Source organism: Eulemur rufifrons, chromosome 20 (assembly GCF_041146395.1).
Source record: "Eulemur rufifrons isolate Redbay chromosome 20, OSU_ERuf_1, whole genome shotgun sequence".
NCBI lineage: Eukaryota > Metazoa > Chordata > Mammalia > Primates > Lemuridae > Eulemur > Eulemur rufifrons.
In genome coordinates, this window is record NC_091002.1 from 23017783 (window position 1) to 23043350 (window position 25568).

Genomic DNA, 25568 nt, shown 5'->3' on the forward strand with positions numbered 1-25568 from the left:
AAAGAAAGACTTCCCCTCATCAACTATTTGGATACCTTGAGGTAGAGTTCATTCAGGAAAGCCAAGATAAATATTTGATTCTTTACCTTTATTTACCAGTTTCCAAAACAATGAATGGTTTCCCTAGCATCTTCCAATGGTGACAATGAAGTTTATTTGTTTAATTTTTTGTAGAGGTGGGATCTTACTATATTGTCCAGGCTGGTTCTGAACTTCTGGCCTCAAGCAGTCCTTCCACCTTGGCCTCCCAAAGTGCTGGGATTTCAGGCATGAGCCACCATGCTTGGCCCTTTTTCTTTTTTCTTTTTTTTTAAGTATGGTGAACTCTTGGGTTTAAATTCATTTGGTGGTTTTCAGTCCATTGAATTTATTGTCCTTATCAGAGCTCAAATTGTCCCATTTCTGGCCAGTGGAAGCCTCTCTTCAAGTTAGCCCTGAATCCTATTAACACAACCCCAGTTGTCTTTGATAACTTCCTTGCTTTCTGGTATAAAAAAATGTTCCAAGCTTATCTTCTACCTTTCCTGCTGCAGCCCTGAATCAACTGTTTCTCTAAATAGCTGAGGAAGTAACAAGATAAAGCTTGTCTGGCTTTGTCTGCCAACCTCATCTTCGCCCATGAACCTTGGTGATCAGCTGCTTTTTATGTTCTGCAATTCCAGGGCAAAACTCTGTGGCCACCTTAATAGGTAGGGACACCTCCTGGCCTCCCCTCTATTACTATGCCTCTAATAGGCACCCAGACCTGAACTTAACTCCCATAGCACAGATAAGAACTGCCATAGCTTTTTTTTTTTTTTTTTGAGACAAGAGTCTCACTCTGTTGTCCGGGCGAGTGCCATGGCATCAGCCTAGCTCACAGCAACCTCAAACTCCTGGGCTCAAGCGATCCTCCCGCCTCAGCCTCCCAGAGTGCTAGGATTACAGGCATGAGCCATGGCGCCTGGCTAGGAATTGCCATAGCTTTTAACAAGTCTTGATTGAAAGCTGAGGCAGGATGGAAAGAAATCTCATCATCTAGAAGCTAACAACTAACATTAGCTATGGCTGCTCTTAGAACACAGTCGATCCCATTATTCAGGGCTTCCTTCTGGATGATGCCAGCTCATCCCCACACCCAAGGATACCCTTGATCATCAGTCAACACCCCAGAGTCTAGACTGGAGAGAGGAAAGTCTTTTCTCAAACCCTATCCTCTTCCCCAACTTAGAAAGTTGTAGTTTTCTATGCATTTATTGGCATGAAGTTGTCCTCTTTTTTTTTTTTTTTAGAGCCCAGGTCTCACTATGTTGCCCGGGCTTGTCTCAAACTCCTGGCCTCAAGCAATCCTCCTGCCTTGGCCTCCCAAAGTGCTGGGATTATAATCCAGCCCCAAAACAACTCTATCTTTTTTTTTTTTTTTTGAGACAGAGTCTCACTCTGTTGCCCGGGCTAGAGTGCTGTGGTGTCAGCCTAGCTCACAGCAATTCTCAAACTCCCAGGCTCAAGCAATTCTTCTGCCTCAGCCTCCCGAGTAGCTGGGACTACAGGCATGTGCCACCATGCCCGGCTAATTTTTTCTCTATGTATTTTTAGTTGTCCAGATAATTTCTCTCTATTTTTAGTAGAGACAGGGTCTCACTCTTGCTCAGGCTAATCTCGAACTCCTGACTTTGAGCGATCCTCCCGCCTTGGCCTCCCAGAGTGCTAGGATTACAGATATGAACTATCGCACTCGGCCTCTATCTCTTGTTTAATTCTTAATATTAATTATCTATGCCTTCTCTTTTTCTTAATTAGTTTTGCCAGAGGTTTATTTTATTTCATTATTCTTTTTTCAGGAACAAACTTGACTTAGTTGCTGTCAATTGTATGTTTGTTGTCTATTGTACTAATTTCTGCTTTTATTTCCTTCCTTCTACTTTCTTTGAGTGATTCTGCTGGAATTGCCTGTTACTGTGACACAGGGTGGCATGTAGTATATCTTCCATTTGCCCCTCCAGATGTACTCTCCACTCTTTTTGACCCTGTTCTTTGCCCCAAGAGGGTAAATTATTCTCTGCTCTTGTAGTCCTGTATGAACTACATTATTGGGCTCATTTTTCCTGGCTTCCAACTGGGTCCAGCCAATAGGGAGTCCAGACAGGAGATTTGAGGGAGTAGAGTGAGGTCAAGGGCATTTTTCCCCCTGTTCCCCTCCTGCAGGGTCGCTTCAGGCTGGCTACATCTCTCAGCTGAAGGTCACTATTTCTCCCCAGGTGGCCATCACTACACAACTCTTTCTTTTCAGGTGATGGTTAATTTTATGTGTCAACTTGGCTGGGCCACAGGTGCCCAGATATTGTATTCTGAGTGTTTCTGTGAGGGTGTCTTTGGATGAGATTAACATTTTAATCAGTGGAGTAAAGCAGATTGCCCTCCACAATGTGAGGGGGCCTCATCTAATAACTTGGAGCCTGAATAGAACAAAAAGACTGACCCTCCCTTGCATTAAGAGGGCATTCTCCAGCAGACTGCTCTCAACTTCTGTCCATTGGCTCTCCTGGGTTTCAAGCCTGCCAGCCCACACTGCAGGTTTGGACTTGCCAATCAATCTCCATAATCCTGTGAGTCAACTCCTTATAATAAATCTCTTTCTATATATATGCACCAATCTTATTAGTTCTGTTTTGTAACTCTGACTAATACAGTAGACTTTCCATTCCCTTGTTCCCTTCAGGCTAGGGAAAGGAATGCTATTACCAGCCCCAGATTACTATATTATCTCTCATGGTTCTCTAATACTCTGCCCACATCTTTGTAAATAGCCTCTTTATTAAACCTTCCTCTAATCCTCCTAATTTGAGTGAGCCATCTGTTTCCTGTGAGGTGCCTGGCTAATACACCTAGAAACCATTGTGACTAGTATACATACATCCTTAATTTAAAGTTTAAAGTTAATCATGTATGTTAATTCAATTTCATCATTCCACAATGTATATATATTTCAAAACAATATTTTGTACATGATAAATATTTATAAATTTTATTTGTGAATTAAAAAATAAAAAATGATAATAAAGTTAATAATCTTTATACTCCTCTCATATGATTGAAAAACATTAGATCTGTAAGGTTGCAGGATACAAGATTAATATACAAAAATCAGCTGTATTTTTATACACTTGCAACGAACAATCAAAAAGTCAAGAAAGAAATTCCATTACAATAGCATAAAAAGAATAAATTACTTAGGAGTAAATTTAACAGAAGTAGTACAAGACTTGTACACTGAAAACTATAAAATATTATCAAAAGAAATTTTAAAACACCTGAATAAATGGAAAAAAATTCTATGTTTATAGATTAGAATACATATTGTTAAAATGACATCCTACCCAAATTGGTCTGCACATTCAATACAATCTCTTTCAAAATTCCAACCGCCTTTTTTAGAGAAATCGACAAGTTGATCCTAAATTCAGATGAAAATTCAAGGGACCCAGAACAGCCAAAGCAATCTTAAAAAAGAACTCATTTGGAGGACTCAAACTTCCCAATTTTAAAATTCACTACAAAGCTAACAATAATCAAGGCAGTGTGGTATTGGCATAAGGATAGACATATAAATTCATGGAATAGAATTGAGAGTTCAAAACTAAAGCCTTTAATTTATGGTCAATTGATTTTTTTTTATTTTTTATTTTTTGAGACAGAGTCTTGCTCTGTCGCCCTGAGTAGAGTGCAATGGCATCATCATAGCTCACTGCAACCTCAAACTCCTGGGCTCAAGCAACCCTCTCGTTTCAGCCTCCCAAGTAGCTGAGACTACAGGCACTCGCCACTGCACCTGGATAATTTTTCTACTTTTAGTAGAGACGGGGTCTCGATCTTGCTCAGGCTGGTCTCAAATTCCTGAGCTCAAGCAATCTTCCAGCCTTGGCCTCTCAGAGTGCTAGGATTACAAGTGTGAGCCTCCGCGCCAGCCAGTCAACTGATTTTTGAAAAAGGGGCCAAGATGATCCAATAGGGAATATTTTTTAACAAATGTTGCCGGGACAACTAGAAAGCTACCTGCAATAGAAAGATTTTGGATCTCTATCTCACCCTGTATACAAAAATTAACTCAAAATGGGCCAAAGACCTAAATGTAAGAGTTAAATCTATAAAATTCTTAGAAGAAAAGAGGTATAAGCCTTTGGGACCTTGGATTAGGCAATGGTTTCTTAGATATGACACCTAAAGCACATGCAAACAAAGAAAAACTTAGGTAAGTTGGACTTCCTCAAAATTAAAAACTTTTATGCTTTGCACTTCAAAGGACACTATCAATAAAGTGAAGAAACAACCTACAGGACAGACTGTTTTCAAATTATATATCTGATAAGGGTCTAGTATGCAGAATATATAAAGAACGTTTACAACTCAACAATGAAGAGATAGTTCAATAAAAAAAATGGACAAAGGAGACAGACATTTCTCCAAAGAAGATATCCAGATAACCAATAAGCACATTCAAATATGCTCAGCATCATGAGCTATTAGGGAAATGCAAATCAAAACCACCGTAGGATAACATTTCACACTGGCTAGTATGGCTTTAATAAAAAAGATGCACAAAGCAAATGTTAGTGAGGATGAGGAGAATTTGAAATCTTCATACATTACTGGTAGGAATATAAAATGAGGCAGCTGATTTGGAAAACAGTTTGCTGGTTCATCAAAAAGTTAAATATAGGCATGCCTGTAAACCCAGCTACCTGGAAGGCTGAGGTAGGAGGATCACTTGAGGCCAGGAGTTTGAGACCAGTCTGGGCAACATAGCAAGACTCCCGTCTGTAAAAAAAAATTTTTTTTAAATTAGCTGGACGTGGTGGTGCACCTGTAGTCCCAGCTACTTGGGAGACTGGGGCAGGAGGATCACTTGAGCCCAGGAGTTTGAGGCTACAGTGAGCCATGATCACATCAACTGTACTCCAGCCTGAGTGACAGAGCAAGACCTCATCTCTAAAAAAAAAAAAAAAAAAAGAGTTAAACATAGAGTTACCATATGATCCAGCAATTCCACTGATAGGAAGCATGTCCACACAAAAATGTATACAGCAGTGTTCGTAGCCGCATTATTCATAATAGCCCAAAGTAGAAAACAACCCTAATATCCATCAACTTACAAATGGTTAAAAAAAATGTGATATGTTCATATAATGGAATATTATTCAACTACAAAATGGAATGAAGTACGGATATATGCTCCCACACAGATACACCTCAAAAATACACGCTAAGTGGAAGAAGCCAGACACAAAAGGCCACATATTACATGACTTCTTTTATACAAAGCGTCCAGAACAGATGAACCCATAGAGACAGAAAGTAAATTAGTTACCAGCCACTGAGGGAGGGAGAATGGGGAGTTTCTCCTTATGGGTATGGGTTTTCTTTGGTGGGTGATTAAAATGTTCTGGAATTAAACAGTGATGATGCTTATACAACTTTGTGAATATGCTAAAAACCACCAAACTGTACACTTTAATGGGGTAAATTTTATGGTATATGAATTATATATCGACATTTTTTAAAAGGCCAAAAGAAAAGAACATATGTATCCCACACACCCATCTCCAACCCTTGCACCCCCACGAAGCGGCAGTCATTTGCAGGCACATGTGGTCTAAACCCAGGCTTGGAAAATAAAGTTATCAAAGGAAACATTCTGCATGCAGAGAGGTAAACTATTCTGTTTATTATAGTTTTTTACAAACTTTCTTATAGTAACTGTTCAGTGCCTTAGAGCATTGTTTTTGAGACTTTGCTCATGACTCTTTAGTGGGTCAAGAAATAAATTTAATGTGCCCCATTAACTTTTTAAATAATGAAATAGAATGCATTAGAAAATACAACAGTGTGTCAAGTGGACCCTTGGCAAGAACCAAGGACATTACCACAATACTGATTGCACAAGACTGATTGCATCACACGTGGGAGAGACAGAACAGGGGATGTGAAAAATACACACATTGGCTAGAAGCAGATTGTTTTATTTAGCACCCTATTATCTCATTTGATTTTCTAGTATATGACTGTCAATGTGACCATCAACTTATAATGGGAGAATAGAGTATTGTTTAAGTTTATATCAATATAATTTGCAGTTAGTTGTAAATTAAAATGTGAGACTTTTTTTTTTTTTTTTGGCAATATTGTCATGACTTTCAACTGAATTTTGGTTAAATCTACAGTGCAGTTTTTCAAAAAGTACATAATCAGATAGGAAAATTTCAAAGGGGCAATGATAGTAGCATTTTAGTTGAACCAGTTCAAACTGCCCTAAAATTGATTGTCTCAAAATGCTACAATAAAACAAAAATGGTAAGGTAAAAAATATGGGAAGAGTGAGTAGTAATATTGGAGAAAATATCAATTCTAATCAGCAGACTTTGACTTTATTTGCACCTTGTTAAAAAGAAAAAGTACGAGATTTGCTTTTTTAAAATATGGTTTTATCAAATGAGCAAAACCAAAAAATGACATATACACCAATGTATTATAATGATGTTCTTGCAAATGAAAGCTTAAAACCATCAAAATTTAACAGATACTTGGAAACATGACATGATGAGTTAGTCAGTCACTTGAATATTTTCCAAAAAAGAAAAACATATATAATGGGATAGGCAAATTTTCTGAGTCGTGATGTGACTGGCAGTGAGAAAGCCTTATTATCATTGTATTTGGTTGCATACTATGTGCCAAAAGAGAAAACTGCTCACATCGTTTCTGAAAAAAAATTATTCTCATGGCATGTATTTTGGTTATGTACAGCTTTTACAATATATCAGCTGATAAAAATATGTCTTAGGAATAGTATCATTTTTCCTTGAATCTGTACTGTTTGTTGCAGAATGGTAGAAACAATACTTATTATGCTGTTACAATCTGGTCTAGATTTTATAATCCAACTTGAGAAAGTCAAGTTGAAAACTGTACAAACCTTACTTTATTTTGCCTTATATGGCTGGTAAGACTATTTTAGTCTTGTTGTTTAGTTAATCTCCTCCCACAAAACTGAATTAAAAGTATTTCGATCTCCGGACTTTCAGGGATGTAAGAAAAAAAAAAAAGTAAGAAAATTTTTTTTTAAAAAGTGAAAAATAAAGTAAATAAAAATTAAAAAATAAAAATAAAAAAAAGTATTTCGAGAATTGACAATTGCAATTTTGGTCAATACAAATTAGTCCAGAAAAAAATATAAAGGCATTATATGAGAAAGAGTAACAAATATGACTGAAAAATATAAGTTATTTAAAAATTGTTAGGAAGTATCTAAAAATAATGCTATTTGGAACACTTTTTATGTTGTACATCTTTAAAAAACAGAGATCTTGCTGAAATTCATATAAATGGGGCGGGGGAAGAGAGTGAAAGTCAATTTCTTTGGGAATTAGAGCTGAGACCATACCATTTACTTTATCACACTAGAGTTGGTTGTCTTAAAGGAAATTCCAGAGCAGATTATAAGAGCGTAAAAGTGAAATCAATATTTTTGTAGCTTGAAAAGCAATCTCATTTGGAAAATATTTCCAAAGTTGTTTTTTGAGTGACAATGTTGGCCTGATTTTTTTTTTTTTTTTTTTGACGTTGTCAGAGAATTAAGTTAAAAACTTCATGGAAAAACTGTTCCCACGTGCCAAGCCTGTTCAAACGTTCCAAATGACATTCCTGCCATGGCAAGCAAGGTTTCAGTATAGTATATACCACTGGATCAGTGGTTCTCAAATGTGGTCCCTGTTCCAACAGCATCAACGTCACCAGGGAATTTGTTACTGGTGAAACTCTGGCCCCATCCCAAACCTTCTGAATCAGAAACTGCTGTGGGGCCAGCAATCTGGTTTAACAAGCCCTCCAAGTGATTCTAATGCAAGCTCAAGACTGAGAGCAAGGGTACTAGATGTTTCCAACATCGTTGCAACAAATTGACGAGACCTTATTAACAAAAGCAGATTGAATCGAATGAAATGAAGTTAGAGAGACTGTCACACCTCATCTCCTATGTTGGTGTCACTGTTATTCTGCTTTCATGTTAGTACTTGAATGTTACCTCTTTTTCTGGTCTTTGGAAGAAATTATGTAATGTTGGTATTGTTTCTCCCTTAAAAGTTTGAGAGATTGTGCAGCCATTTGGGACTTGAGTTTTCTTTGCAGGCAAGTTTTAAATTATAGATGAAATTTCTTTAATAGTTGAAAGATGATTCCAATTTTCTATTACTTCTTGTGTCCATTTAGGTAAGCTTATTTTTGCTAGAAATTTGTTCCATCTAAATTTTCAAATATATGGGCATAAAATTATTGATCATATCCTCTTTGATCTTGTAATGCTGAAGAATCTGAAATGATGTTCTTGTTTAAAATTTCCGATATTAATTCCTGGTTGATGGCCGGACGTGGTGGCTATGCCTGTAATCCTAGCACTATGGAAGGTCGAAGATCGCTTGAGTTCAGGAGTTTGAGCCCAGCCTGAGCAAGAGGGAAACCCCATCTCTGCTAAAAGCAGAAAAAAGTAGCTGGGTGTGGTGGCGCATGCCTGTAGTCCCAGCTACTTGGGAGGCTGAGGCAGGCAGATCGCTTCAGCCTGAGTGTTGGAGGTTGCAGTGAGCTATGATGACACCACTGCAGGCTAGCCTGGGCAACAGAGCAAGACTCTGTCTCTAAAACAAACAAAAAAACAAACGAAAAACCCAAAACCAAAACAAAACAAAGTTCCTGGTTGGAACATCTTCTCTTTTTCTTCATGGAGTCTGTTCTGATTTGATTGGTTGTTTTCTAGGATTGCAGCACAACAGCCAATCTGGGATTTCTCTTCCTTCTATCTGCAGCTTTTTTAGAGAGCAGAAAAATGAGGTTATGTAAGACGTTAATATTAGAGAAAGCTGGGTGAAGGGTATGAGGGAACTCTCTGGACTATCCTTGCTAACTCTTCTAGAAATCTAAAATTGTTCCAAAATAAGTTTTTTTCTTTTAAACAGAGAAATGGTATTAATCATCCACGTATTCATCAAGCTCCCACTCAGGGAGTTGGGTTTGGGTTTGTTTGCAAGACAATGCAAATTTGTCACCTGTGAGGAGGTTCCAAAAAATATAGTACAGATTCAGAGGGAGTGGGTTTTACTTAGATTGTGTTTTTCTTTTTAAAAGTCATTTTTGGATTTGTTAACAAAGAGGAATTTCAAAAAGGGATTGAGCCATTGAAAATTTATTGGAATAATTGTGTGATTCAAGGAAACAAAGATTTGAATGTGCTTTGGACTCTATTTGTGTTAAAAGGGGTTGGGGTGGGGGCAAGTAATCTGATTTCTTTATCCTTCTATCAGTATCTACCTAGGAAGGAAAGAAACCACTAAAACTAATTACAGAACAATACTATTAATAAAAAGATTGGTGAACAAGTGTTAAGTGGTGAGACTGAAGAGAAGTGGAGAGTTCTGAATAGGAAAGGAACTTAGTCTTCAATGAAATGTGGGATTGGCCAGAGTTGGGTGACATCACTGTGAGCAGGCAGGAGGCTTCTAAGGTTCCCAGTGCAACTGGGATTTCTGGAAGCACGTGAGAAACTATGGGAGTTCGGGTTGAATACTTGTGGGTAGAGTTGGATTGTGTAGACTGGAGCCTTTGAAATGACAGTTTAAGGCCTTTGAATTTTACATATTCTCGAGCAGAAAACTTACATGGTAAAAGTAATGTATGAAATAAGAGCTAACATTTTTTGCTTACTTTGCACCAGGTGCTGTTAAGTGCCTTATACTCAATATGCAACTCAGAATATGCCGTTGGCATGGGTACTACTATTTTTCCATTTACAGGTAAGCAAATTGAGGTTTTGCAAAATTGAGTGACTCGTTCAATGTCAAAATGCTTGTGTGGATGGAAGTCCTGATTGTAATTGCTCATCCATCTGTCTTCCTCCCCTAGGCTTGGGCCCTAGAAGGCACAGACTACGTTTATCTTATTCACAGATGTGTCCTCAATGCCTAGGACAGTGCCTGTACACAGTAAGTTTGCAATAAATATTTGGTGAATGAATGAAATTCAACGACTACATGCCTTTATTTATAATAGCATGTATTGTATTCTGTGTGCTGTAATGATTTGTTAGTTTACAAGCTCTCTATTTTATGCATCTTTGTTATGATGACATGTATCAAATACTTGGTACAGTGTCTGAAACACACAGAGTAGGTCTTTTTAGGTGTTAATTTTCTTCCTTTCTTCCCTTTGCATTTCTCTTAGCCCTAGCGTGATGTATGACACATAGTAGGCTTTCAGCAAACAGACTTGAGACAACTAATCTGGAAGTCACTGTTACAATCCAAGAGCCTCTGGCAAAATATGCGTGTGTGTGTGTGTGTGTGTGTGTGCATGTGTGCACACGCGCACACAGATTTTGGGGAAAGAGGATTCAAAATTACATCATAAAACAGTTTTCAGATGCCCAAAAGGTTAAGAACTGTTGTCATAGATTAAGAAGTAACTGGCTATGAGTGAGGTAAGACTCTACATCTGGAGAGATTGGAACAAAGATCTACAAAGAGTAACTATATTTTCTGAACTCAGATCTAAGCTCACACAGTTGGACAAGTTGAAGTCTCATGGGGGCCATTTCAAATTGAGGTTGTCCCAAGGACACAGGAACTGGTTTGAAAGGCTTACCACTGGTCAAATCTGGGACAATTTTAGCATCAAAAGAATAATGAAAGGGAAATGAAAACATATATCCCAAAAACTTGTGTAAGAATGTTCATAGTAGCTATATGTATAATAGCTCCAAACTAGAAATAACCCAAATATTCATCAGCAGGAGAACGGATAAACAAATTATGTATATTCGTGCAATAAAATGCTTCTGTAGGAGCTGTCAGGTGTGGTTAGGGAGAGTTGTCCTGGTTCTTTGGCTCCTTGCTTAGAAGAATCACAAGCAGGGCTGGTGTGACGGAGTGATGTCAGACACAAAGCACTTCCACACAAACAGCTTTTATTGCAAAGTGAAAGTAAGTTTCAGAGAAAGGAACAGGTCTGTCCCCGTGAATGGAGATGACCCTGAATTTAACACATTAACTGCCATGTGAGTTGTATTTAACTCACGCTAATTTTGAGCCCAGAGCATACATAACTCACACATGTCTTTACCTTGGGAGCTGAGTGTGCAGGCAACTCACACTGCCATGCTGTAACATACATGTTATGTGATGGGTGGCCCCCTAGGAAAAACCTTGCAGTTGGTTCGTGAAAATCTTATTTGTTGATGTTCTCATTGTTACAATATTGACAATTTAATTGCATATAATTCATGCACAGAAAATGAAAAATAACAAATTTTTCATTAAGTTAGAAAGGATTGTTTTGTTTTTCAAGTTTTTATTCTATTTTTGTAATAACACACCATGGCCCCAAGGAAAAAAATTTTTTTTCTAGTGTGGCAGTCACTGTGTTAAAGACAGTATAGAAAGTATAGTACACTCTCAAGGTCAGTAGACAGTGCACTGCTCCAATAAGGAACAGCATCATTCCAGGGTTAGGGTCTGTCCTTTATGCTAATCCCTAATAATACATTAAGCTGGGGGTGGAATATTCATGTCTTTTCAGGGAAGTGGGTGGAGATTCCTGGAATCATGTACCCTCTCATTTTCTGTCCTTGTATGGCTGGCTCTGGAACTGTCATGGCGCTAGGGGATGTGAGTTTTACTATGTTAGTGAGGGAAAGGTTACCTTTGGTCATAAGCTCCTAGCTTCTGTCCATGCTCCCAGTCGGGAAAAGTCCCTAATCTGAAGTTCTTGCTGTTTCGGTTTCTTTTCTCTGTTTTTATTGGTCCTGACCCTTGGCCCTTGACTATACCCACTATTGCCTGCCCTGCCACCTGCATACCCTCATCCCTACCTAACAGGGCCAAAGGAAAACTTCCCCTCTGCCCTCTGAAGGTTCACCGAAAATTACTGACAAAAAGGCAGATTAACAGGAGAAAAGGCATATAAATTGATTTAATCATAGTTTCATGGGAAATGGGAGCCTTCGGAATGAAGACCTAAAGATACAGGAGAAACTGTCCATTTCTATGCTTAGGTTCAACAAAGTATGGACAGCCATATAGAAATATGATTGGACAAAACGAGTATGAACTAATGCTAATAGACTGAGTGGGGAAATCCAGAAAGGCCTGTATATCTAGATTCTTCTTGGACTCTCTGTGCAGCATTCCTTCCTTCTGGGTATGGGGCAGGATCCTCTCTGGAATGGGAGTCTTAAGACCTACAGTCAAAGAGGGTAGGTCAGATAATTTTTCTTTTTGAGACAGAGTCTCACTCTGTTGCCCCAGGTAGAGTGCAGTGGCGTCATCATAGCTCACAGCAACCTCAAACTCCTGAGCTCAAGTGATGCTCCTGCCTCAGCCTCCCAAGTAGCTGGGACTACAGATGCACACCACCATGCCCAGCTAATTTTTCTATTTTTTGTAGAGACAGGGTCTCGCTCTTGCTCAGGCTGGTCTCGAACTCTTCTGAGCTCTAGTGATCCTCCCGCTTCAGCCTCCCAGAGTACTAGGATTACAGGCGTAAGCCACCACACCTGGCCCAGCCTATGTATATTAAGAGACAGAGAGAGAGAGAGAGAGAGAGAGAGAAAATATAATGTTAATAATTGGTGAATCTAAACAAAGGGCATATGAGTGTTCACAGTATTAATCTTTCAATTCTGTATATTTGAAAAATTTTCCCAAAAAAGCTGAGGGAGGGAAAGATAGTGCAAATAAAGTGCTTGGCTGGTGGTAAATGTTCAACAAAAGGGTAGATCTTACACATGAATATAAGCCCCATGAGAACTTCTGTTTGTTTGTTTCTTTCTTTCTTTCCTCCTATTTTTTTTTTTTTGAAACAGGGTCTTGCTCTGTTGCTCAGGCTAGAGTGCAGTGGTGTCATCATAGCTCACAGCAACCTCAAACTCTTGGCCGCAAATGATCCTCCCACCTCAGCTTCCCAAAGTGCTGGGATTATAGGTGTGAGCCGTTCCTGGCCTGTTTCTTTTATTTAGCGCTGTATCCCCAGCACCTGTATGTAACAGCACCTGGCAGGTAAGCTGGTACTCCACAAACATTTTATTTTAATTTTTATTTTTTTTATTTTTTGTTTGTTTTTCAGCTCATTATGGGGGTACAAAAGATCAGGCTATATACATTGCCCATGCCTCCCCATCCCCCCGAGTCTGAGCTTCAATTCCACAAACATTAAAGACAAATCATGGAGAAATTGTATGTTAGAAATGTAATGTGAAAAAACATCATTGTCAAAAATGACATCACAGGATGCTGGATGGTCACATGGGACAGCTGTTACTATGGCCTGAATATAACAGTGCCAGTTGCTATGATTAAAATGACTTCTCTAAGATTAAAAAAAAATATGATTTCAAAAAATTGCCCCACTGAGATGAGTTTGGCAGTTCATTTACAAGAAGTAATATTTTTTGAAAAACATCATGATGTTTGGTTAAGCCATTTGGGATTATTGTGGGAAAAAAAAAATTAGCCAGTCTGGGAACTTCATTTTTTTCTAGTGCTGACCCAAATTGACATCAACTGGCCTCTTGTGGGGGGTACTGCGCCCTCTGGTGGTGAGAGACGCTCAGCTGGTTTCTATGGAAAATGTTCACAGAACAGAAGTGGAGAGTTCCTTTACACAGAGGTTTCTGGAAACATGTCTCCTTACTTACTAATCACGTGGTGTCCTTATGAACTGAACTTGAGGTGATTGTTTTTGACCCAGTGAATACCCAGCTTTGGGGAATGCCTGGGCCAGGCTGGACTGAGAAAGGTACAAATTTAGGTAGTTGGGTCAAAACTGAGTGCCAAGAGAAACATGAAGGGCCATTTACACTGTGAAATTAGTCAGGATTCTGTGTACTCATTGTGACAAGGATAAGAATATACACCATCATATCCATCAGGAAGAGCTCTGGGCAGAACCCCAGGCTGTGGATTGTTTAGGTAGGGTTGGCTGCTGCCCACATAGCTTAGCAATGCCCAGCTTTGTATCCCTAGAAATATCTTTTCTTTTTATTTCTTTTGTTATTAATTGCAAATATTATAACACATTTTTTTCTTGCTGGGTGAAGTGGCTCACGCCTGTAATCCCAACACTTTGGGAGGCTGAGGTGAGAGGATTGCTTGAGGCCAGGAGTTTGAGAGCAGCCTGGACAACATAGCAAGACCCCATCTCTACTAAAAATTTAAAAATTAACCAGGTGTGATGGTGTGCACCTATAGTCTTTGCTACTCGGGAGGCTGAGGCAGGAGGATTGCTTGAGCTTGGGAGTTGGAGTTTGCAGTGAGTTGTGATTGCTGCGCTCCAATCTGGGTCTCTAAAAAAAAGAAGAAAAAAAGACATTTTTTTTCCTGAGTGTAAAAATGATACATGGTTTGTGTAGAAAATTATGAAAAATATTAATAAAGTAAAAATCACCTGAAATCTGTCTACATTGTGATGACCACAGTTGACATTTTTGGTGACAATTCTTTCAGATAATCTCACACATATAAACACATACAATCTAATGTCTAATTATACATTAATTCTACCTATTCCTTTATAATTTGCTTTATTTCGTACAGCCCATCTCTGGGACTTTTTCATCTTGCAAAACTGAAACTCCATAACTATGAACAACTCTCCCTTTCCATATCCCCTCTCATCCCCTGGTAACAACCCTTCTACTTTTTATGAGTTTGTCTTCTTTAGATACCTCATGTAAGTGGAATTTTACAGTATCTGTCTTTTTGTGACTGGCTTATTTCACTTAGCATATTTTCCTCAAGGATCATCCATGTTGTAGCATGTGACAGTATTTCCTTCCTTTTTAAGGCTGAATAATACTCCGTTGTATGTTTATACCACATTTTGCTTATTCATTCATCCATTGATGGACACTTGGGTTGCGTCCACCTCTTGACTATTGTGAATAATCTTTCTATAAATATAGGTTTTCATATATCTCTTTGAGAGCCTGTTTTCAATTCTTTCAGATATATACCCAGACATAGGATTGCTGGATCATATAGTAATTCTAGTTTTAATTTTTTTATAAACCTTCATACTATTTTCCATAGCAGCTGCATGATTTTACATTCCCACCAACAGTACACAAGGGATACAATTTCTCCACATCATTTCCAACACATATTATTTTCTGGGTTTTTTTTGTGTATGCATATATAGTGGCCATCCTAATGAATGTAAGGTGATAACCCATTGTAGTTTTGATTTGCATTTCTCTAATGGTTAGTGAAGTTGAGCACCTTTTCATATGCTTATTGGCCATTTGTGTATCTTCTTTGAAGAAATATCTAAAAATCTAATTATTTGGTTTCTCTCATTGTTGGTGCTGAATTGTAGGAGTTCTTTATATGTTCAGGATATTAAACCCTTAGCAGATAGATGATTTGCAAATATTTTCACACATTCTGTAAGTTGCCTTTTCACTCTGTTGATTGTGTTCCTTGATGAGAAGAAGTTATAAAGTTTGATGTAGTCCTGTTTGTCTATTTTTGCTTCTGTTGCCTGTGCTTTTGATGTGATATCAAAGAAATCATTGCCAAATCCAATGTCATGAAGATTTTCCTCTATACTTATAAGTTTTATAGTTTTAGGTCTTCCATTTAGGAAGACCTTCCATTTAATCCATTTTGAGTTAATTTCTGCATATGGTGTACAATAAGAGTCCAACTTCATTCCTTTGCATGTGGATATCCAGTTTTCCCAACACCATTTGTTGAAAAGACTGTCTTTTCCCCATTGTGTAGTCTTTGTTGAAGATCATTGACCATATGAGTAAGGATTTATTTCTGGGTTTTCTATTCTATTCTATTGGTCTATATGCCCGTCTTTATGCTAGTTCCATACTGTTTTGATTACCATAGCTTTGTAATATGTTTTATAATTAGGAAATGTGAGGCATCTGACTTTGTTTGGGGTTCCTTGAGATTCCACATGAATTTTAGAATTTTTTTTCTACTTCTGAAAAAAGTGCCATTGAGATTTGACAGACATTGCATTGAATCTGTAGCTTGCTTTGTGTTAATGGATATTTTAACAATATTAATTCTTTCAAGCCATGAGCACAAGTTGTTTTTCCATTTGTTTGTGTCTTCTTTAACTTCTTTCAGCACTGCTTTGTATTTTCAGTGCACAAGTCTTTCGCCTCGGTGGTTATGTTTACTCATAAGTATTTTATTTTCAATACTGTTGCAAATGGGCTTGTTTTCTTAATTTACTTTTCAGATTGATTTTGTATCCTGCAATTTTGCTGAATTTGTATATTAGTTCTAGCAGTGTGTGTGTGCGTGTGTGTACATGTAATTTTTAGGGGTTTTTACATATAAGATCATGTCATCTGCAAACAGAGAGAATTGTACTTCTTTCTTCCCAATTTGGATGCCTTTTATTTCTTTTTCTTGACTGATTGCTTTGGCTAGGACTTCCAGTGTGACTAAAGGAATAATTATTGAGTCAAAAAGTTTGGACTTCAGGTGGAGTGAGGGGTAAAAACTTGCCTACTGGGTACAATGAACACTATTCTGATGATGTGCACATAAGAAGACCCAACTTAAGCATTATACAAGGTATCCATGTAACAAAAACATTTGTATCCCCCTAATATTTTGAAATAAAGTTTGAACTTTGTTATGACTTAATTCATATTGCTAAAAAATTGCTTTCCAGAAAGGTATGTCAATTTATGTTCTCACCATCAGCATTCCACTATTGGTATAATTGAAAATATGCATTTTTTAATACATTTACTGGCCATTTCCCCCCTGTGAACTGCCTTTTCCTGTCTATTTTTCTATTGTGCTGTTTGGCTTATCTTTGTAATTTTGCAGGAGTTCATGCATCCATTCATCCATTGATCCCATCAACAACTATTTTATCCCATATTCTGTGCTAGGTGCTGTTCTGGGTGCCAGGGATGGATGCAGCAAAGAACAAAACAGATCAAAATTATACTCTAGTCAGGGGAAGGAGGGCAGAGTAAACAACTATATGTCAGGTGGAGATAAGTGTTTTTTTTTAAAGCAGGTAATAAGATGGAGAGTCTAGGAGATACTGCTATATATAGGTGGTCAGGGAAGTCCTGTCCTTGGGCAGAGATGTGGTGATGAGAAAGCAAACCATTCAGAGAGCTGCCTGGGATGAGAACTCCAGGTCTAGGGGTCAGTAAAGTCTTTGCAAATTCTGGGTATTAACTCTTTCCCAGAATATCACTTGCCATTTGTGGTTGTCTTGTAGAGAAAGGGTTTTCATGTTGTAGAGGTCAATTTTGCTAATCTTTTCCTACTCATGGCTCTAGATTTTATGCTTAAGAAGACCTTTCCTGCCCCCAAATCATAAAAGTATTCTCACATATGCACTTCTGTTATTTTATACTTTGCTTTTTAACATATTTATTGAGGTATAATTTACATATCACAAAATTAATTTTTAGTAGATGTACAGAGTTCTACCTCCATCACTACAATCTAATTTTAGAACTATGCTTTGATTTTGTTATATTTTGCTTTTAATATGTCTGAGATTCATTTTAGCTCTTGGTGTGAAGTTAGAGACCCTAACATTATTATTTTATTCTTTCCACATTGATTTGAAATATCTCCATTGACACATGCTAAGATTCCATGTATACATGGATCTGTTCCCGGTCTCCCTATTCCAGGAGTCACAAACAGGGTTTTCTTTGGCCCATGTAGTTTTCAGAATTAGGGAATTTCACATAAAAACCCAGATTTTTGGCTTTTCTGGAAAAACCAGAAGATCCAGTAGCAATCTGCTGGAAGTGAGCAGAGATCACTCCTTTTAGATGGGGCATAAGGATGGTAATGATAATCATAGTCTCAATTTGCCTGGGACAGTCCCTATACATATTTTGTCCCAATGTAATTATTTATTGCCTTTTTTTTTTTTTTTTTTTTTGAGACAGGGTCTCCTGGGCTAGAGTACAGTAGAGTCATCATAGCCCACTGCAACTTCACACTCCTGGGCTCAAGCAATTCTCCCCACTCTGGAGTAGAGTAGCTCGGACTACAGGCACGTGCCACGATGCCCAGCTAATTTTTCTATTTTTTGTAGAGATGGGAGTCTTGCTCTTGCTCAGGCTGGTCTCGAACTCCTTACCTCAAGCTACCCTCCCGCCTCAGCCTCCTCAAGTGCTAGGATTACAGGCATGAGCCACCACGCTGGCTCATCCTTTCATTCTTAAAAGTGTTCTGCTTGGGTGATAAATGACAGCCACCTCAGTTATGACTCACACTTTTCACCATTCCCTATTACATCACACTTAGCACTCCTCTCTCTGTTACAAGCCCCCTCGTAGGAAGAGAAAAGGGAAGATCCTACCGCAGAATTTTGCCAAAAGAATGAGTACTCGAGCTCACAGTAGGGAAAACATGCTGTCTGGTGGGGAGAAATTAGGACAGAGTTCTATCCGACAGAGCATACGATGTCGTATTTACTAATCCCTTTCCCTTCCATTATTTCATTTAGCTTCACAACCTATCCAGCTACACAACTTACTCAGTTTGTTATTGTGCGTTTGTCTGTGTACGGATTCGCTGTAACCTACATTTCGTGGTAACAGGGTCGTAGGGCCCCCTGCCCCCGCCACCCGAAGCGACCGGTTCGGTGTCGGGCGCAAGAGCAGGCCCCTAGGAACCACTGGTTGGCTGATCAAGCTCCCAGAACTATAGATTGAATGAACTAAGGGGGAACTTTAGGCGCAGACGATGGAGGTCCGCGGCAAGTCAGGTGCAGAGAAGCAGGCAGGAGTCAGACTGGAGGGCTTGACTTCTGGATAGTTGGCTGCATTCTCTCCACAAGGACGGGAAATGAGAGAGTGGGCACGCAGGGACTGGTCTCAGATCTCGGGAGACTTCGCCGAAATGTCCGACCTCAAAGCCAGAAAAACAGGCCGGGCAGAAAACGCCGCATCTTTCCCACCTGCTCCGCCTCAGAGCAGGGAGACATTTCCCAGCAGCCCCCGCAGCGCGCACAGCCCCTGCCACGCGGCTTGCGCCTCCGCCGTCGGCCCCCTGGAGGCGCTGCGGCGACCCCTCCGCCGCCCCGTAGAAATCTCCGCGGCCCCGTGGCCGCTTGCTTCCTGTTTGTCGGGCGAAGAGACATGGCGGCGGCGCCGGCGGCGGCTGGGTCTGCGGCCAGCCGAGGGAGACGGTCGGCGGCAACAGAAACAGCCTGGGGAGGATGGGGCGGCCGGCCGCGGCCCGGTAACATTCTGCTGCAGCTGCGGCAGGGCCAGCTGACCGGCCGGGGCCTGATCCGAGCCGTGCAGGTATGAGGCCGGCCCGGAGGGGCGGGGCGGGGCGGACCAGGCGGGAGATGGCGGGGGGCCGGGGAAGAGGCCTTTCCAGACCGCTGCAGGACGGGCCAGACTCCTCTTTGCCGCTGCAGGGTCTCCTTGTGAGCTTTCCGGACGCTGTCAGCCGCGGCGGGGCCGTAGGCAGCAGCCAGCTGGGGGCCCTCGGTCAAGGGCCGAGCGGGGCTGGGCAGCTGTGGGCATTGATGGCGTGTACGAGCCCTGGGCCCACTTCTGGATCCTCCCTTCCCTGCGCCACGTCTACATGTCTGGAAGACCCTGGCGAGTTTGCTTTAGCTTCTACAGGCCTCGAATTTCTCCCCTATGAATTGGGCGGGGGTCATCATTCCAGCCCCTAAGCGGTTCCCAAGCATGTCATTAATGTCGTTTTCTCAGGCCTTTCCTTGACACTGCCCCCTCCCCCTTGCTAAAGTAGGTCCCCGTTGTTACTGTCACAGACCCGAACTCATTTTGTTCCCATTACTTTCTTAGTCTCTAATTCCATATTTCTTTGTTGTCTGCCTTTTTACTCTCCTGTCTCCTGCATTAGCCTGAGCTCCAGAGGGTGCAGAGACTGTGTCTGTTTTGCCAGTGTAGAGCGTCCTGGTTAAGACTGAGGACTCTGGAGTCAGGCCTGGGTTCGAAGCCCTCGCTCGCTGTCTCTTGCGTTCACAAGTTACCTTCATGTGCCTCAGTTTCCTCACTTGTCAGATGGAGATGAGAATTAGTAACATACTTTTTAAGGTTGTGAAGATCAAAAGGGACAATTGTGTAAAGCATGAATGCATTTCTGGTAAGGGCTGAAGAGTAATCAGTATTACTGTTATACTCAGTATCTGGCTTATAATAAATGCCCAATATATGATTAATATTTTTTGTTGAATGAGTGAAGGACGCTGCTTTAGGGTAAAGCAAAATGGAGAAGACCTACTCTCTTCATTTCTCCACCCTTCCCACCACAAACCTTGCAAACACACCTGTAAAACATTAGCTTTATCTGAAGACAGCTTTTGTGTAAAGAAAGTTTGGAAGGATACATAAGAAACTAATAAAGTGGTTGATGGGAGTGGGGTGGAAATTGGGCAAATGGAGGAGAGAATGGGAGTATGACTTTTTGCAATATAACTTTAAATTTAACTTTGACTCATTTAAATATTACTCAAATGACTAAAAGGGTAGAATAAAATAAAGACTAGATGGTCTATGTGTATGGAGGGTTGCAGATGAAGGGGCAGTTCTGAGTGTGCATTATTTTCCTGGATATCAGACAACCCTAGTTGAGCAACCTTTTTCCCCCTTGTGTTCTTTTCTAGCTACCTTAAGAAGATCTTGGAAATACTTGCTTTTTCTTTCTTTAAGCTAAAATACCTTACTGAGCTGGGTGTATAGGGACAAGCAGAAAGGGGACTATCTAGCCTTTAATGAGCACATACTTTGGATCAGGCATGGTGCAAGGTATACAGTGTCTTTATTTAATCCTCAATCGCTTGAGTTAGGGGTCAGGAGTCATCTCTTAACAGATGAAGAAACTAAGGCTCTGAAAGGCTAGGTGATATGTTCCTAAACACCCATTCTGATTATCTATGTTCTGAGAGCAATAGGAAGCCACGGAAGTTCTTTAGCATGAGGAATGAAGCAATTTAGGAAACTTAATTTTTTTCCATTGCTGAATGACTTAGAATGGGAGGAGCCTAGAAAAGCTCACGAGATAGAATGCTACTGGAACATTCTTGAGCCTAGTTTAGGCAAGTTATTGTGGTAAGTAATGATAATTGTGTACAGGTGTAGGAGCTATTGCAGAGGTTGAGATAGGGACACCTGCCCAAAGCTATAGTGAGGATAAAGCGAGAAGCTTCATCTTCCAAATATTTCGTTAGTAATTTTCTTTGATCAATTCCTTTGCCAAGCCCTCTCACTCCCACCCTGTAGAATAAATTATTTGTTTACTCATATTTTCAAAGCACGTAAGCACATCCATTATGGCATGTGGTATAGTAGGAAAAGACCAGATTTTTAAAAAAATTTAGTTGTGATAAAAAGTAATATATGGACACAATTTACCATCTTAACTACGTACAGTTTAGTATTGTGATGTATATTCTACATTGTTGTGAAACAGATTTTCAGAACTTTTTCATCTTGCAAATACGACGAAACACTCTAGCCATTGAACAATTCCTGCTTTCTCCCTCCCCCAGCTCTTGGTAACCACCCTTCTCCTTTCTGTTTCTATTGAGTTTGACTAGTTTAGATAACCTCATATAAGTGGAATCATACAGTATTTGTCTTATTGTGACTGGCTTATTTCACTTAGCGCAATGTCTTCAAAGTTCTGTGCTGTAGCATGTGATGGAATTTCCATGGAAAAGACAAGATTTTAAAGTAAGATGGACCTGAGTTGAATTCTTTTTTTTTTTTTTTTTTTGAGACAGAGTCTCACTCTGTTGCCCAGGCTAGAGTGAGTGCCATGGCGTCAGCCTAGCTCACAGCAACCTCAAACTCCTGAGCTCAAGCAATCCTCCTGTCTCAGCCTCCCGAGTAGCTGGGACTACAGGCATGCGCCACCATGCCCGGCTAATTTTTTCTGTATATATTTTTAGCTGTCCATATAATTTCTTTCTATTTTTAGTAGAGGTGGGGTCTTGCTCTTGCTCAGGCTGGTCTCGAACTCCTGAGCTCAAACGATCCGCCCACCTTGGCCTCCCAGAGTGCTAGGATTACAGGCGTGAGCCACCGCGCCCGGCCCCTGAGTTGAATTCTTGTTCTGTCACTTACTAGCTGAGTGACCTAGGTTAAGTATTTAACCTCTCTCAACCTCAGTTTCCTTATTTCTAGAGTGGTGATAATAACATCTATCTCATAGGGCTGTTAGTAAGTGAAATATTATGTGTAAAAAGCTTAGCCAGGGTGGCACATGGTAGATGTTTAGTAAGTAGTTGCTCTCAGTAGCTGTTATACTGGGCTTCTTAAAGGGACTGTGTCTTATTTTTCTTTGTATCTGCAGAGCCTGAAACCATGCCAGGCACTTGATACTCAGGACTGGGGAAATTGTTTGAGTTGAAATACTGTCTCTTCGGTTCTATCTCTGTCTGTACTCCCCAAGCAGTCCCTGGCTTTAAAGAGTTCCAGAGTTACAGTATCTAGGTTTGAAAACTGGCTCTGTAGGTACTTGCTGTGTATCTTTAGGCAAGTTACATAATCTTTTTATGCCTCAGTTTCTTCATTTATAAAATATATATGATCATAATACCTGACCTCCTATGGTTGTGGTGAGAACCAAGTGAGTTTATACATGTAAAGAAAGCATTTAAAATAGTAACTGAAATGTAGTAAGCATGCTCTAAAGGTTAGCTTTTATTGCTATTAATAATTGCTCTATATTCTGATGGATCATGAGTCCATATTTCCATTCCTGTTTTCTCCCTTTAGCTCCAGAGGTATATGTATATCCAGCTGCCCTCTCACTGTTTCCATGCTGATGTCTAATGGGCATCTCAAACTTAGTATGTTGAAAACCAAAATCACGATTCCTCTTCCACCAAACCTGATCTTCCCCCAGTCTTCCTCATCTCCCTAAATGGGACATAAGGGAAACCTGGGAGATGACTACTGGCCACATGATTTAGAATGGGCCTATTTTTCTTGGATTTTAGTTTGCATTATTTTCTTCCATCCCGTTCATTCCTCTGTCGAGGTAATAAAATACTTTGGTATGATGCTTTAGTGTTTACCGAGCCCTTCACTTTCATCAGCACATTTGATCCTTAAAGCAAATCAGATTTTATAAATCCCTTGCTTAAAACTCTCCAGCCTCATCAAGTTGCAGTTAGAATCAAATCTAGATTCCTTACCGTGGACCCTGCATGATCAGTAGGAGTTGGGGAAAGGATAGACTAAGTAAACCCTGGGCTATAGGGCAGTGCAACTCACACTACAGGTCATGACCCACCATCTCTAGATTCCCTTCAGTTTGGCAACCTGGTGACAGGCTGGGTTATGGGATCCCTTTTCCGTTTCCCAAATGCCAGCCCTCGCTTCCTTTATGATTATTGGCCTATCTAAATTGACCTGAATGTTATTTACTACATATTTTTTCTTTAGATTGACTGACTCACTTAAATTCAATAGGTACTAGTTTTAGAGTCATTTTAAGCGTTTGTATTTGTGAAACCTAAGGATTTAAGTCATCTTCCCTTGCCTGTCAAGAGTAATTTGGTGCTGAGAAACCTCTGGATAGGACAAATTCTCATAAATTTATAAATACCATTAATTTCAATAGCAAGTTTTTGTATTCACAAGCCCTAAAATTCACTTCTAATTATACTGAAGCAACACAAACCTCATTAAAGCTAACACAGGTGTTCGTGGTTAACACTTGTTGTCAGAATAACCTAACAAGATATTTAATCTTCATTAATTGTCCTTTAAGATGTCTATTTACTTGCACTTAGCATGATATTTTGAGGCATTAGATATCTTACGCTTAGCATTAAACAAGTTATGCATTTATCTTTATGGAGTTCACCCTTTAATTACTTAAAAAGAAAAGCAAAGGCAAAATAATGAAAACTAGAAATGTCTAGAAATGTCACATTCACTCTGACTGTGGTGGACAGCTTAGAAACATGGTGTAAGAGATTGTCACTGCTATAAACTGTCAAACCACAAATACTCCAATAGAAAACTCATATGATTCTTGCCAGTAATTAAACTGTGAAGATGACTGGATGGTGGCTCTTTCATCACAGTGTTCAGCTGTTCACAAGGAAAACAAAATCCAAATGGTTTTTTTATTTTAATTTTTCTTTCTTTCTTTCTTTCTTTTTTTTTTTTTGACAGAGTCTCACTCTGTTGCCTAGGGTAGAGTGCAGTGGCGTGATCATAGTGCAGTGCAGCCTTGAACTCCTGGGCTCAAGCCATCCTCCTGCCTCAGCCTCCCAAAGTAGTAGGGCTACAGGCACAAGAGCTAATTCTACCTTATAATTTTCCACCATTCTCCCAATGTAGTGATATCACAGTTTTGGCTGTTGGTGTTAAGTATTTACATTATGATGGTGTAATTGTTTACAGCAGAGTATAGTATACAACACATAACTACATATAGTTATGTGTTTTTTTTGTTTGTTTGTTTTTTGTTTTTTTGAGACAGAGTGTCGCTTTGTTGCCCAGGCTAGAGTGAGTGCCGTGGCGTCAGCCTAGCTCACAGCAACCTCAAACGCCTGGGCTTAAGCAATCCTACTGCCTCAGCCTCCCGAGTAGCTGGGACTACAGGCATGCGCCACCATGCCCGGCTAATTTTTTTTTTTTTTCTATATATATTTTAGTTGGCCAGATAATTTCTTTCTATTTTTAGTAGAGACGAGGTCTCGCTCATTGCTCAGGCTGGTCTCGAACTCCTGACCTTGAGCGATCCACCCACCTCGGCCTCCCAGAGTGCTAGGATTACAGGCGTGAGCCACCGCGCCCGGCCAGTTATGTGTTATATATAGTGTATGACGATTACATTTGGTTTGTATATTTTGTTTTTCATCATGTTAAAAGCAGTTCTTTTCCATGTTTTTTAAAAATTGAATTATAAATATACACATAGTAAAATTTACACTTTTTAGTGTATAGTTCTGAGTTTTCACAAATGCATGTAGTTGTGTGATCACTACTAGGATGTAGAAAATTCCGTCGTAGTAGTCAGCCAACCCCTTTCCACACCTTCAAGCAAACACTCATCTCTTTTCTTTCCTATTCTTTTGCCCATTTCCAGACTGTTATATAAATGGAATCATACCATATACATACACACTCTCCTAATAATGCATCCTTTTAAAATTTTTTTTGCTTTCTGTATACTTATAATTTGTTCCCAAATTTAAATTTCTTTTCTTTTCTTTTTTTTTTTTTTTTTAAGAAATCCTTCTTGAAGCCCTCCATCTTCCTACTCCAGTTTGGACTGGTTACTTAACAAGGTCTGTTTTAAAGCTGAGTTCTTGGGCTTTCTCTTCACCAAATCCAGAGCATTTTCTCTTCTCATGTTTTAGAACCTGTTTCCTGAATTCTGTGTCTTCCTTTTTCTTGGAGCATATTCTCTTAGCCTCCCAAGAAAGAGTACATGAGAGGTAACTTTTTTAAAAAGCTTGCATATCTGAAATGTCTTATCCTGACACTTGTATACTTAATTTAACTGGGTATAGAGTTCTAAGTTGGAAGTTATTTT

The 25568-nt window shown here is 39.6% G+C and overlaps 1 protein-coding gene across 2 annotated transcripts in view; it reads left to right on the forward strand.

Moving 5' to 3' along the window:
• Positions 1-19119: 19119 nt before the first annotated feature.
• The window catches only part of TRPC4AP (transient receptor potential cation channel subfamily C member 4 associated protein), a 75421-nt gene continuing 68972 nt past the window's right edge, over positions 19120-25568 (forward strand). Inside the window, exon 1 of one of the 2 annotated variants that reach the window (XM_069495431.1) lies at positions 19120-19336. In XM_069495431.1, the coding sequence (XP_069351532.1) occupies positions 19169-19336 (168 nt within the window). In that variant the 5' untranslated portion in view covers positions 19120-19168. The remainder of the gene's footprint in view (positions 19337-25568) is intronic. The other variant, XM_069495430.1, reaches the window with a different exon arrangement.